Source organism: Rhinoraja longicauda, chromosome 29 (assembly GCF_053455715.1).
Source record: "Rhinoraja longicauda isolate Sanriku21f chromosome 29, sRhiLon1.1, whole genome shotgun sequence".
Taxonomy (NCBI): Eukaryota; Metazoa; Chordata; class Chondrichthyes; order Rajiformes; family Arhynchobatidae; genus Rhinoraja; species Rhinoraja longicauda.
In genome coordinates this window covers 16,809,769-16,822,325 of record NC_135981.1, presented here as the reverse complement: position 1 = coordinate 16,822,325, position 12,557 = coordinate 16,809,769, and the positions used below count along the sequence as shown (strand labels likewise).

General features: G+C 42.1%; 1 protein-coding gene across 1 annotated transcript in view; it reads right to left on the bottom strand.

Annotated features, from left to right (window-relative positions):
* Positions 1–4,774: 4,774 nt before the first annotated feature.
* LOC144607472 (G protein-activated inward rectifier potassium channel 1-like) overlaps positions 4,775–12,557 on the bottom strand; it is a 62,909-nt gene continuing 55,126 nt past the window's right edge. Inside the window, exon 3 of the mRNA XM_078424332.1 lies at positions 4,775–10,480. Coding sequence (XP_078280458.1) covers positions 9,882–10,480 — 599 coding nt within the window. The 3' untranslated portion in view covers positions 4,775–9,881. The remainder of the gene's footprint in view (positions 10,481–12,557) is intronic.

Here is a 12,557-nt window from a genome sequence, read left to right as displayed (position 1 = left end):
ATGGGGAGAAGGCAGGAACGGGGTACTGATTGAGAATGATCAGCCATGATCACATTGAATGGCGGTGCTGGCTCGAAGGGCCGAATGGCCTCCTCCTGCACCGATTGTCTAAGGTGTTTTATCGAACAGTATCTGACATTGAACTAACAAAGAGAGAGAGAGAAAAATAACAACAGTATTAGGGAGGGCTGGGGCAAAGTTCTCACAAAAGTGGAAACATGCAGAAACAAGGAGCTGCAGTCCTGGTTTATTATTGAAAGCATGAATGCTGAAGTAACGCAGTGGGCAGGCAGCATCTCTGGAGGACATGGATAAGTGATATTTCAGATCGGAATCCTTATTCAGACTCAGAATGACTCCAGCATTTTGGGTGTTTCTCATAAGTGTGAACATTTTCAAGGCCAGAAAGCAATTGTGAGAATTTTACAGCTGAGACGTGTTAAACCAAAAGATAATGCTGCAAAACATTAAAAGATGAACAGGAGACAGAAGAAACTGCAGATGCTGGAATCTTGCACAAAACACAAAGTGCTGGAGAAACTCAACGGGTCAGGCAGTTTCTGTAGAGGGAAGGAATAGGCGCTGTTTTGGGTCAGGACTCTTCAAATTAATTATAGTAGGGGGTAGAAAGGGGGATAAAGAGGTGGCAAGTGAAATGTGGATAGAGGTGGGGGGGGGGGGTTATTGGCAGATGGGTGAATTAGACAGAGGCTAGATATGAAAAGGAGACTGTCAGATAAGGAGAGAAGAGGAGTGAAATCTAAAGCCAAAGGGAGGGATATCAGTGGAAGGGGATGGGGAAGGGGGGGATAGTGGGAGAAATGGTATGCACTGGGGTGAGGGGGCAATAGGAAAGGGAGACGGGATAGGTGGGTACAAAATGCTGGAGTAACTCAGACAGCATCTATGGAGAGAAGGAATGGGTGACGTTTCGGGTCGAGACCCTTCTTCAGATTGAAAGTCGCGGGAAAGGGAAATGAGAGATATAGACGATGATGTAGAGAGATATAGAACAATGAATGGAAGATACGCAAATAGTAATGATGATAAAGGAAAAACAGGCCATTGTTAGCTGTTTGTTGGGTGAAAATGAGAAGCTGGTGCGACTTGGGTGGGGGAGGGATGAAGAGAGAGGGAATGCCGGGGTTACAGGTGGTGGGTGTTACTTAAACTTTTTTTAAAAATTATACTTTTTTTGAAACTTTTAAGTTTTTGATTATTTTGATCTAAATTGGGATAGAATTAAGGATGGAATCAAGAGGTGGCTGTGAGTATATCAGGATTGCCATCATTGTACATTAGAATTGTCTTCAGTAACTGGACGAGAAGGACGAAATCTTCTTAGCAGATAAATACGAAAAGGCAAGATCTGTCCCGGTACCTGATGAAAAGGATAGTTTGAATAATTAAGCAAAAATGCAAGTCTCTTTTAGCCTGAATTCTAACATTAAAGTGTAATGTGCTGTGTAATATAATTTAGGTGTTAGATATAAATCGATTTAATATGGGTGACTGTTTACTTGTAGAGTTGTCATTTTAATATAATTTTATGCATAAACAGATTATCAAAATTGAAATAATATTGAACAGTCTGATCGAATGTAGTTAATCGGGCTTCATGGTAACTTTGAAAATGTAACCTTGGGGCTGTGGAAAATAATAAGTTTACTACCAAACCAATGTGCCAAGGTTGGTAATATCTGCCTTTTATTGGCAGAAAATGTCATTCAGGCAGCTATTTATTTTGTTCAGGGTCCCTAAGGTTTTAAATCAAATACTCAGGCAGCTGCTCCAGCTGGTTCAGTCGCAAGAAAAAGGTTTTATTTTGGCAGCGTTTCCTCATTAAGATTTCATTGTTTCAGTATCAATGCTAATTAAACTTTTAAATGTCCGAAATTACTTCTGGGAGATGCGGGGACCTGTTAAGTCGGTGACTGCATTTAATCAAAACAGCTCATCGTTCCACGAGGTGCAAGAGGATGAACAACAAAAATCACTTCAGAAGCGTTTACCATTGGGAGATTTCTATACACATTTCCTAACATAACTTTAAGATGAAATGGGCAAAAATGTAAAGGTGTTGTGTGGGGCAAGTGTTTTTTTGCACAGAGAATGGTGGGTGCCTGGAATGCAGAGCAAAGAAACTTTGAGAAACAATAATGAGAGAGAGATAAATAGGCACTTTTAGACAGTTGAGCCATGGTGGACTCGGTAAAAGAAAATTATGGATAGACACATCAAGCTGGAGTAACTCAGCAGGACAGGCAGCATCTCTGGAGAGAGGGAATGGGTGACGTTTCGGGTCGAGACCTTTCTTCAGACTGAAGAAGTGTCTCGGCCTGAAACGTCACCCGTTCCTTCTCTCCAGAGATGCTGCCTGTCCCGCTGAATTACTTCAGCTTTTTGCATCTGCGGTTTAAACCAGCGTCTGCAGTTCCTTCCGACACAAAAGCAAATTGTACTTGTTTTCATTCATTTCGATTTTCAGAAGACATTTGATGAAGTCCCAGGAAAGATTGGTTAACAATATTGAGGCAGTAACAGCCTGAATTAAAAAAACCTAACAAAAGAAGCAGAGAGCGACAGAGCTTGTGATTGGTTCTTGGGTAACATTGTGTGCGTAATATTAGATATATGAATAGGAAAGGTTAGAGACTTATGGGCAAAATGCAGGCAAATAGGACTAGCCCAATATGCCAACATGGAAACGCTGCCATGGTGGACCTGTTTCCATGCTGTACACCTCCAAGACTAGGATTCTAATAGACAGTTGTGTTCCCCAGAGGTTGATGCTCAGACCATTATATTCTTTGCACATCAATGATTTGATTGAGGCATGCAGGTAAAATTTTAAAATTTGCTGATGACACTAAACGTAGAAGCATTGTGACTAGTGTGGAGCTGAATAATAGATGTGACGTGGACATAGATTGACTGACAGGATCAGGCAGATACATGGCAAAATAAGCCATTAATTGGGGATTTGACACACTGGACAAGCAACTGGACAAGCAGTCAGCTTGAGTCTGAAGAAGGGTCCCAACCTGAAACCTCTTCTGTCCATCCCTCCACAGCTGCTGCCTGACCTGTTAAGTTCCTCCAGCACTCTATATTTTGCTCAAGATTCCAGCATCTGCAGTCTCTTGTGGCTCCATTTTACTGCCTCTACAAAATCTCCTCAAAGTTTACCAACGTTCTCCTCTCTCCGACGGATGTGCTCCAAGACCCTCTCTCACTGCCCCCTCTCTGTGGTCCCTGCTGCCCAGACTGAAGAACGGTCACGTCCCAAATGGTCATCTGTTCGTTCCCTCCACGGATGCTAACTGACCCATTGAGTTCCTCCAGCACTTTGTGTTTTGGACACCAGCCAGACTGGTTCGCCTTTATTAACATAAATTACTCCAAGAACATATTTAATTTCCTGATTATTATTTCTAAAAGCTTTCCTGCCACCAAAATTAAACTATAAGGCTTACAGTTGCCAAAATAGTTATTTACACTCCTTCTGCATAAGGTTATCATATCGGTTATTTTCCAATCCTCTGCTGTATCCAGAGTGGATAAGAAGGTTATGACAAACGCCTCTACTATCAATGGGCTATTGATCCAGAAGCAAGAATCTCAATCCCACTAAGGCAGCTGGACAACTTAAGCTCAAATAATTAAATAAACCTGGATTTTTTTTAATGGCTTTTAATAAAAGGAGCCATGAAACAACCAACATGTTATATAAACTATGTGGATAAAGGAACTGCAGATGCTGGTTTACACCAAAGATAGACAAAAGATGCTGGAGTAACTCAACGGGACAGGCAGCATCTCTGGAGAGAAGGAATGAGTGACCTTTCTGTTCCAGACCCTTTTTCAGACTGAAGAAGTGTCTCAACCCAAAACTTCACCCATTCCTTCTCTCCAGAGATGCGGCCTGTCCTGCTGAGTTACTCCAGCATTTTGTGTCTACCTTCGGTGTAAACCAGCATCTGCAGTTCCTTCCCACACATTTCCCTGCATGAACAGAGAGCCCTGGATACATTTGCACCTAAATCACTGAAAGTGGCAGGTCCTGTTCAGAGTAGTTAATACAAAAGTAAGGAGTTTATTTGACCCTTTTAAAAACACTGTTTAGAAGCAATTTTAGTGTTACATCCTTCTGTAATTTAGTATTGCATCTTGCTGTAATAGTGCACGTAGTCAAAGGTGGTCATCTCACCGAACTCAGAACAACACTGAGGCGGCCACTCTGTGGATATGTGTTTGCTAAATAATAATTGACAATATTGCATTAATATGGGGATATTGCGTGCATTTCAAAACCAAACAAAAACGTGATTTCTTTTCCAGTAAGTAATTCATCTTTTTATTACCGTATTTTTTTTCCATTGTCACAATTTTGCTGCCATGCATTCATATATTCAAGTGAGCTTATAGTCTACTTAAACGCTGTTCCAGTGATCGAAGATTGAACAAAGCACGAATCCCCAATGATATCATAACAACGCGACTATATAGCAGATAGTCATAGAGAAGTTCAAGTTCAAGGAGACCGCAGTTTCTAATGACACATTTGGTTTGCCAACCGGATTACTAGAGTACTAGAGGAATTGTGTCGTCACTTTGTTCAGGGCTTGGATATTTCTGAAAAGTTTTATGATCAGTTCTTGAAACATTCCAATCATCCCCAAGGTCCATATTTCCCATTATCGTCTCTTTCCCCTCCCTCCCCCCCCCCCTCCCTCCCTCCCTCCCTCCCCCCCACCACTCATATATCTCTTCTCTTTCTTCAGCTTTACATTTAACTCCTTCTTTCACTATTTCCTTATCTAACACCATTTTGTTTCCTTCTCACCTCTCGCCTTTGTCACTTACTCCACCATCTGCCAATCCCTCACCTGTACCTACCTATCACTTGCCATGCTTTCTCACCCTGCCTCATCAGTCCGAAGAAGGGTCCCGACCAAAAACGTCACCTATCCATTCCCACTGTAGATGTTTCCTGACTTGCTGAGTTCCTCCAACAGTTTGTTATCTACAAGGAAGGGTGGGGATACAATTTATATTTATATGTATGTTTGAGTTAATTGTGTTTCATTGAGCTAATTTAAATGCATTCAACTGTTTTAAATCATTACTTCTCAATTCCGTTTTTTTCATTTTACATTACTTTTAAATGCAAACATCCCTTGTTTGATATTTAACGGCCTTCCAATGTTAGAGAAAAGATGATTCCATGGTGAGGTTTTCCACTTCTGATTGGAAAGGCTCTATAGTTCCCTGGGCCTTGCTATCATTGGGTTTGGATCTGTAGACTGACTCCAACAACAAAAAAAACCTAGATTAGAAAATAACCGAACAGCAATTTTAGGAGGATTTTTATTTAATAGAAGCTTTTTAAAAAATGTATTCCGTTTCCAAGATCTGGGCATTGTTGACAAGGCCAGTATTTATTGTGCATCTCTAAAAGCTCTGGAGACGTGGTGGTAAACTACCACCTTGATATATTGCGGTCCCTCTGGTAAAGGTGCTCCCATATTGGTGTTGGGTACGGAGTTTGGGCCACAGTTTAAATCAAATGAGCACTTCACTCAACATAACCATAAATGAAATATTGCTGAAAAGACATAAGTAAATTCAACAAAATGAATCGATGTAACGTTTCTTTTGTAAAATGCTGCTTTAATCCTTTCAGTTTCCAGCAAGAACTAATTGTCTCTTCAATGGCAAACTAATGGATATTTAGTTTAGTTTAGAGATACAGCGTGGAAACAGGCCCTTCGGCCCACCGAGTCTGCACCGACCAGCAATCCCTGCAGAATAACACTATCCTACACACACTCGGGACAATTTACACATACACCAAGCCAATTAGCCTACATACCTGTACGTCTTTGGAATGTGTGAGGAAACCGACGATCTCGGAGAAAACCCATGTGGTCACGGGGAGAACGTACAAACTCCGTACAGATAACACCTGTAGTCGGGATCGAACCTGTGTCTCCGGCGCTGCCTTCGCTGTAAGGCAGCAACTCTACCGCTGCACCACCAAGCTTACAGCTTCATTCCATTTCTTTGTGTGTTATTCAAATATATCGCAGGCATCTTTTTCTGATGAGATTGTTCAAACATTCACCTCTTTGTGAAGAAGGTCATTTGGTTTTCCTCTCCGAACCTCAATAAGAAGTGTTTCAATAGCTTAACTTGGTAGCTGGCACTCTGTCAAATTCCCCTGATTGTTTTAGAATGTAAACCATAGCAACAGAACGTCCCTGTGGTGTGCCCTGCCATTCAAAAAGGTCATGGTTGATCACCTCAAGAACACCATCCCTTCAGATCTTCACACACATTGATTCCCAATGTTCAAAACCTTATCCATCTCAGCCTTGAAGACACTCAGTGACCAAACACTACTGCACTCAGGAGGTGAGAAATGCAACGGCACACAACCTTTTGCAAACCTTTTGTTTTCCTCATCTTTATCCTACATCTTTTGCGGAAAGACAATACATGACTACAATCGAGCGTGATAAAGGAAATAATGTGAATAACGTGAACAGTTATCCCACTTTCGCATCCCGACACTCAAGGGACAATTTACAGACACCAATTAGCTTACAAATCCCTCATGTTTTGGGGATGTGGGAGGAAACCGGAGCACCGTGATGAAACCCACTGGACCAGAATGATTATCCGTCCAGAGGAAATGATATCCACACCAACCTAGACTTTTGATAGAATTAAGTGCTGCTAACAACTTAAAATGAAGCCAAAAAAAAAATCTCTCAGAGAGTCAGGCTATGAGTTTGATTCCTCAAAGGGTGTAAGAAGCAGGAAGGGGATGAGAAGTGATCAATGATAGATGGACAGTTATAGAGTCATACCATGGAAATAGGTCACTTGGCCAATTCCTCCATGCCAACCAAGATGACCATCCAAGCTACTCTAATTTAGCCGCATTTGACCTATATCCCCACAGCTTTCCTATCTATGTACCTGTCCAAATGTCTTTTAAATGTTGCTATTTTACCCAACTCAACTACTACCCTGGCAGCTTTTCCATGTATCCAACATCCTCTGTGAGATAAAGTTGCATAGAAATCTTCATCATCCCCTCTCACCTTAAACCTATTCCCTCAGTTCTTGATTTCCCCTATCCTGGGAAATAACTGTGCATTCCACCCATCTATTCCACTCATAATTTTATGCATCCTTATACTGAGATGTATCTTATGCATCTTAACCTCGTGTGCTCTGAGAAATAAAGTCTTAGTCTGCCCATCCTCTTCCAATAGCTAAAGCCCTCGAGTCCTGGGTGATTGGAGGGACTCAGCGGGTCAGGCACCATTGGTGAAGAGAAAGGACAAATGATGTTTCAATCGGGACCCTCTTCAGTCTGTCCAATCCCTCCACAGATAGACACAAAAAGCTGGAGAAATGCAGCGGGACAGGCAGCGTCTCTGGAGAGAAGGAATGGGTGACGTTTCGGGTTGAGACCCTTCTTCAGACTGGTTTTCTTCGGCCTGTCCTTCGGCCAGTCTGAAGAAGGGTCTCGACCCAAAACATCGAACCAGAACCAGGGGTCACAGCTTAAGGATAAGGGGGAAGTCTTTTAGGACCGAGTTGAGAAAACATTTCTTCACACAGAGAGTGGTGAGTCTGTGGAATTCTCTGCCACAGAAGGTAGTTGAGGCCAGTTCATTGGCTATATTTAAGAGGGAGTTAGATGTGGCCCTTGTGGCTAAAGGGATCAGGGGGTATGGAGAGAAGGCAGGTACAGGTTACTGAGCTGGATGATCAGCCATGATCATATTGAATGGTGGTGCAGGCTCGAAGGGCCGAATGGCCTACTCCTGCACCTATTTTCTATGTTTCTATGTTTCTATCACCCATTCCTTCGCTCCACAGAAGCTGCCTGACCCGCTGAGTTCCTCTAGCACTTTGTGTTTTGCTCACGATTCCAGCATCAGCAGATCATGGTGTCGTGATTCAAATTACACTGTGTAACTACAGGATTTAAAAAAAAATTCAGCTAAGATCTTTAAAAATATATTTAGTCTCGAATATTCTCACCTGTGGTCACAGATCACTGAAGCTGACTGAGAGTTGTTAACTTGTCTATCCTGAACACAATGCAGACCTGTTACTTGCTCTTGCTGCAGCAGAGCTAACACTTATCTGATCACTTGTCACCCTTGTGACTTGTTCATTGCATTACAACCTCATCAACCTCATTGCAACCAAATTAGTTGAAGTTTTCAAGAGTTAGATTTAGCTCTCAGGGCTAAAAGAATCAAGGGATATGGGGAAAAAGCAGGAACGGGATACTGAGTTTAGATGATCAGCCATGATCATATTGAATGACGGTGCTGGCTCGAAGGGCCAAATGGTCTACTCCTGCACCTATTTTCTATGTTTCTATATTTCATCACCTCCATCCCAACCCCAAACTCCTGCTCTTGCTTCAAATCCGTTTTAAAACATTTTAAAATCTGTCTTGACAGCTTTTTCTACAATCGTATTCCAATTGTAAAGGTATTCAATACCTTTAAAATCAAGTTGCCCTTCTGGTTCGTTGCTAATTACTATGAAGTTGCATCCTTTATTTATCAAGCCTTGCACAAGTGGCAGGTTTCTTTGTGTTTAGTCCAGTAACAACCTTCATAAAAGCTTCAAGGCTTTGAAAACTTCAAATTGTTACAAACTCTTTTAGTTTCCTTTAAATGTTGAAATCGTTATTTTATTCTTGACACCATTGTAATAAATCTGCTCAACACTGTCTCTGAGAACTTGGCATTCTTGTTAAAGATCAGTAGATCGGGTAGACGCACAGAGTCTCGTGCCCAGAGTAGGGGAATCGAGAACTAGAGGACATAGGTGTAGGGCGAGGGGGGGAAAGAATTAATAGGAATCTGAAGGGGAACTTTTTCGCTCAAAGGGTGATGAGTGTATGGAACGTGCTGCCCGAGGAGGTAGTTGAGGCAGGTACTATCGCAATGTTTAAGAAACATTTAGACAGTTACAGGTATAGGGCAGGTTTAGAGGGATATGGGCCAAACGCAGGCAAGTGTCCTAATCTTTCTAACACGAACATTGATGACTGAACAAGTTCCAGTGTTTCTGTTACTTTCAGTATGAAATTTAAATGTTTGCTTACCTATTTATTTTGATAAAGCTTCATTTCCTTGACCGACTAAGAAAAAGTATAGCTTTAGGTAGGACACAACGTGGAGATGGTTTGACATGGTGGAATTGCTGCAGTAACCAGTCAGTTTAAAAAATCTTTTCACTTTACCTCAGTTCACTAATGTCGTTGAATCTAGTCAATAGTAAGAACACTACATTAAAAATGAGAGACCTCAATTGGAAGTGAAGATCGGGCTGATTTTTCTCTTCCTTAGCCATAGGATGGTAAAATCAGTTTTAAGCTTCCACTTTCATGTAGTTGAGATAGGTTAACTTGGCACAGGTTAGATATCAACCTTAGGGCCCTGCTCACCAGTGTGACTCAGACTGATGATAGATGATTATAGGTTATCAATCTATCCACAAGAAGAGCTAGACAAATTAGTTTTACTCAAGATTTTAACCCAAAGTAAACTTGGCTCAATATAGCTCAATTGGGCTGCTCTAGAAAAACAACACATTCCTCTTTCATATTTATCCTTACGTTAGGCTAACTGGGTATTCTGACTATGAAGCGTATACAACACATACTTTCATATTGTCCTTCAAGTTAAAACATTGTAGTCACGTGATTTTACAAGCCAACATTAACTAGGTGTATTTAAATCAGAAAGCAGCTCGATCCATTTCAATGCGAGTCTTAAATCTCTGAGGTTTTGCAGATCACCTCCAAGAAAGATTGTGCCTTTTTCCATTGTCCGCTTCTAAATGAGGCAATCAGAATTCATTTTTCTCAGCTTGCCAGATAAATTGCCCTCCATTCGTGACCCTGTAGGCTGTAAGGCATCCGCCCTCTGGGCCAGATCGCCCGTCGATTGGGTGATGGATTCGGAATTGGCATGGAAGGGCTTCAGGGGGAGTCTTTCCTCAACATCAGCGATGTCGGCAATTAAACTTATCTGCTGCACTTTTAGAGGGAGATCCCCCGTGCTGCATGTTTTCTCTCCTATATCTGCAGTCATTCTCAGGACCCTCAACTGCATCTCTTCCTTGCAGGAGCTCATTTTCTGCAGCTTGGCTGGCAGTCTAGTCTCCTCCAGGGTACTGACGCAATCCAGGGAGAAGAGTCTCTCCTTTCTGTACCTGTGGTTGCCGATGGAAGGGGTGGCGCTGAGCGATGTCACGGAAAGCTTCTCCGCTTGTTCCTTTACGCTGTACGGAGAAGTGGGCACCTCGAACGTGGAATGGAACTGGGAATAGTCCACGCGGAAAAAGCCATCTTCCAAGGACATGACCGGAAGGAATCTATGGCCCCAAAGAACTTCGTCTTCCGTGTACGATGTCCTTGCTTGACACGTCATTCCTGCAAAGCAGAATGACAGAGGTTTTAAAATGCTCCAAGCAGATTTGAATTTCAAAAATGACCTTTTATTTTACTGGTGTAGGAAAATAACTGCAGATGCTGGTTTAAATCGAAGGTAGACACAAAATGCTGGAGTAACTCAGCGGGTCAGGCAGCATCTCAGGAGAGAAGGAATGGGTGACCTTTCTGGTCGAGACCCTACTTCAGACTGAATTTTACTTATTTTACTTAATAAGTACCGAAACATGTTAATGTTAGACACATTTGAACATCATAAATGTGCAGTAAATTGGTACAGTTGACCCTAATGACTGATACTGTCTCCTTATTGATCCCATTATAAAAACAAGACATGTCGATTAGGTGACGGCACATAAGTGGCCACACAATGGTGCGACCGGTAGAGGCGCTACCTCACAGCCGTAGGGACCCAGGTTCGAACCTGACCTCAGGTGCTCTCTGTGTGGAGTTTGCACATTCTCCCTGTGACCAAATGTGTTTCCTCCAGGTGCTCTGGTTCCCTCCCACATACCAAAGACATGCGGGTTTGAAGGATAATTGGCCTCTGTGAAATAGTGTGTAGGGAGTGGATGAGAATGTGGGATAACAGAACTAGTGTGAATAGGTGATCAGTGGCCAGCGTGGACTCGGAGGGGAGTGGGGGGGGGGGGGGGGGGGGGGGGTTGGTGAAGAGCTTGTTTCAATGCTGTATCTTTCAATCAATCAATCAAATACCGAGTACTGTTAATTCTGCATTGTTATCAGCTGATCACTACACCAATCGACTAATAAATGTATTCGTTTGGCACGGTCTGAAATTCGACTCAAGATACCCAGCAATTTGCTCATGTATTTATGAATTGCAAATAAGTCGAAAGATAAGATACTTTGGAAAACCTTGGATTGTATTAACTCAAAATTCATCCAAAATTATGAGCAGCTGTGTGAGAATGAACAGTGCACAGATGATTACCAGTGACTGATGAACCAGTAACAGAGCATGTATTTAACTTCAGGATTAGTCTAAGAAGCTTAAAGAGGAGATTAGAAGAAATCCATTCATACATAATCCTCAGAATATAGAATGCATTACTGAAGTTAATTGTAAATTAACTCAATCATAACATTTAGAAGGGAATTAGCTAAATACACGAAGCAGAAAGATATTAAAAGGGAGCAGGAAAAGAGCAGAAAAGTGAGATTGTTTTTTCTGTCTATTCAAGTCGACTGTTTGATTCAAACAACCAGGGTGATGCTTATGCATCACTGCCAATTCTTGAGCAGAAAACATAGTGCTGGAAGAACTCAGCGGGTCAGGCAGCATCTGTGGAAGGAAATGGACAAATGGCGATGTGGTTCCGGACCTTTTAGACTGAAGAAGGGTCAAGACACAAAATGACGTCTGTTAATCAGACTAACGAAGGGTCTTGAGCTGAAACATCGTCTGTCCATTCTCCTCCTTAGATCATAAGACATAGGAGAAGTATCAGACCATTTGCCCCATCGAGTCTGCTCCCCATTCAATCAGTTTTTCCCTATCAACCCCATTCTCCTGCCTTCTCCCAGTAATCTTTGACACCCCTACTAATCAACTAGATCCAGGGACAGGTTCTTCCCAGCCGCTATCAGGCAACTGAACCATCCTATCACCAACTACAGAGCAGTCCTGACCAACCATTACCTAAATGGAGACCCTTGGACTATCTTTAATCGGACGTTACTGGACTTTATCTTCACTGAGCGTTATTCACTTTATCCTGGATTGCACACAACAAAAAAAACTGTTCACTCTACCTCAGTAAACGTGAAAATAATAAACCAAACTAACCCATCAATCTCCACTTTACAAATATCCAATGACTTGGCCTCCACCGCCATCCATTGCAATGAATTCCGTAGATTCACCACCTCTGGCTAAATAAATCTGCCTGCGCTGCCTGACATGCCGAGTTCCTCCAGCAGTTTTTTTGCACAAGATACCAGCATCTGCAGTCTCTTGTGTCTCCATTTTACTGCCAATTCTTGATGCTTTATCACAATCCCACACTGTGAGATCACAACTGAAGGGCCAGATCTC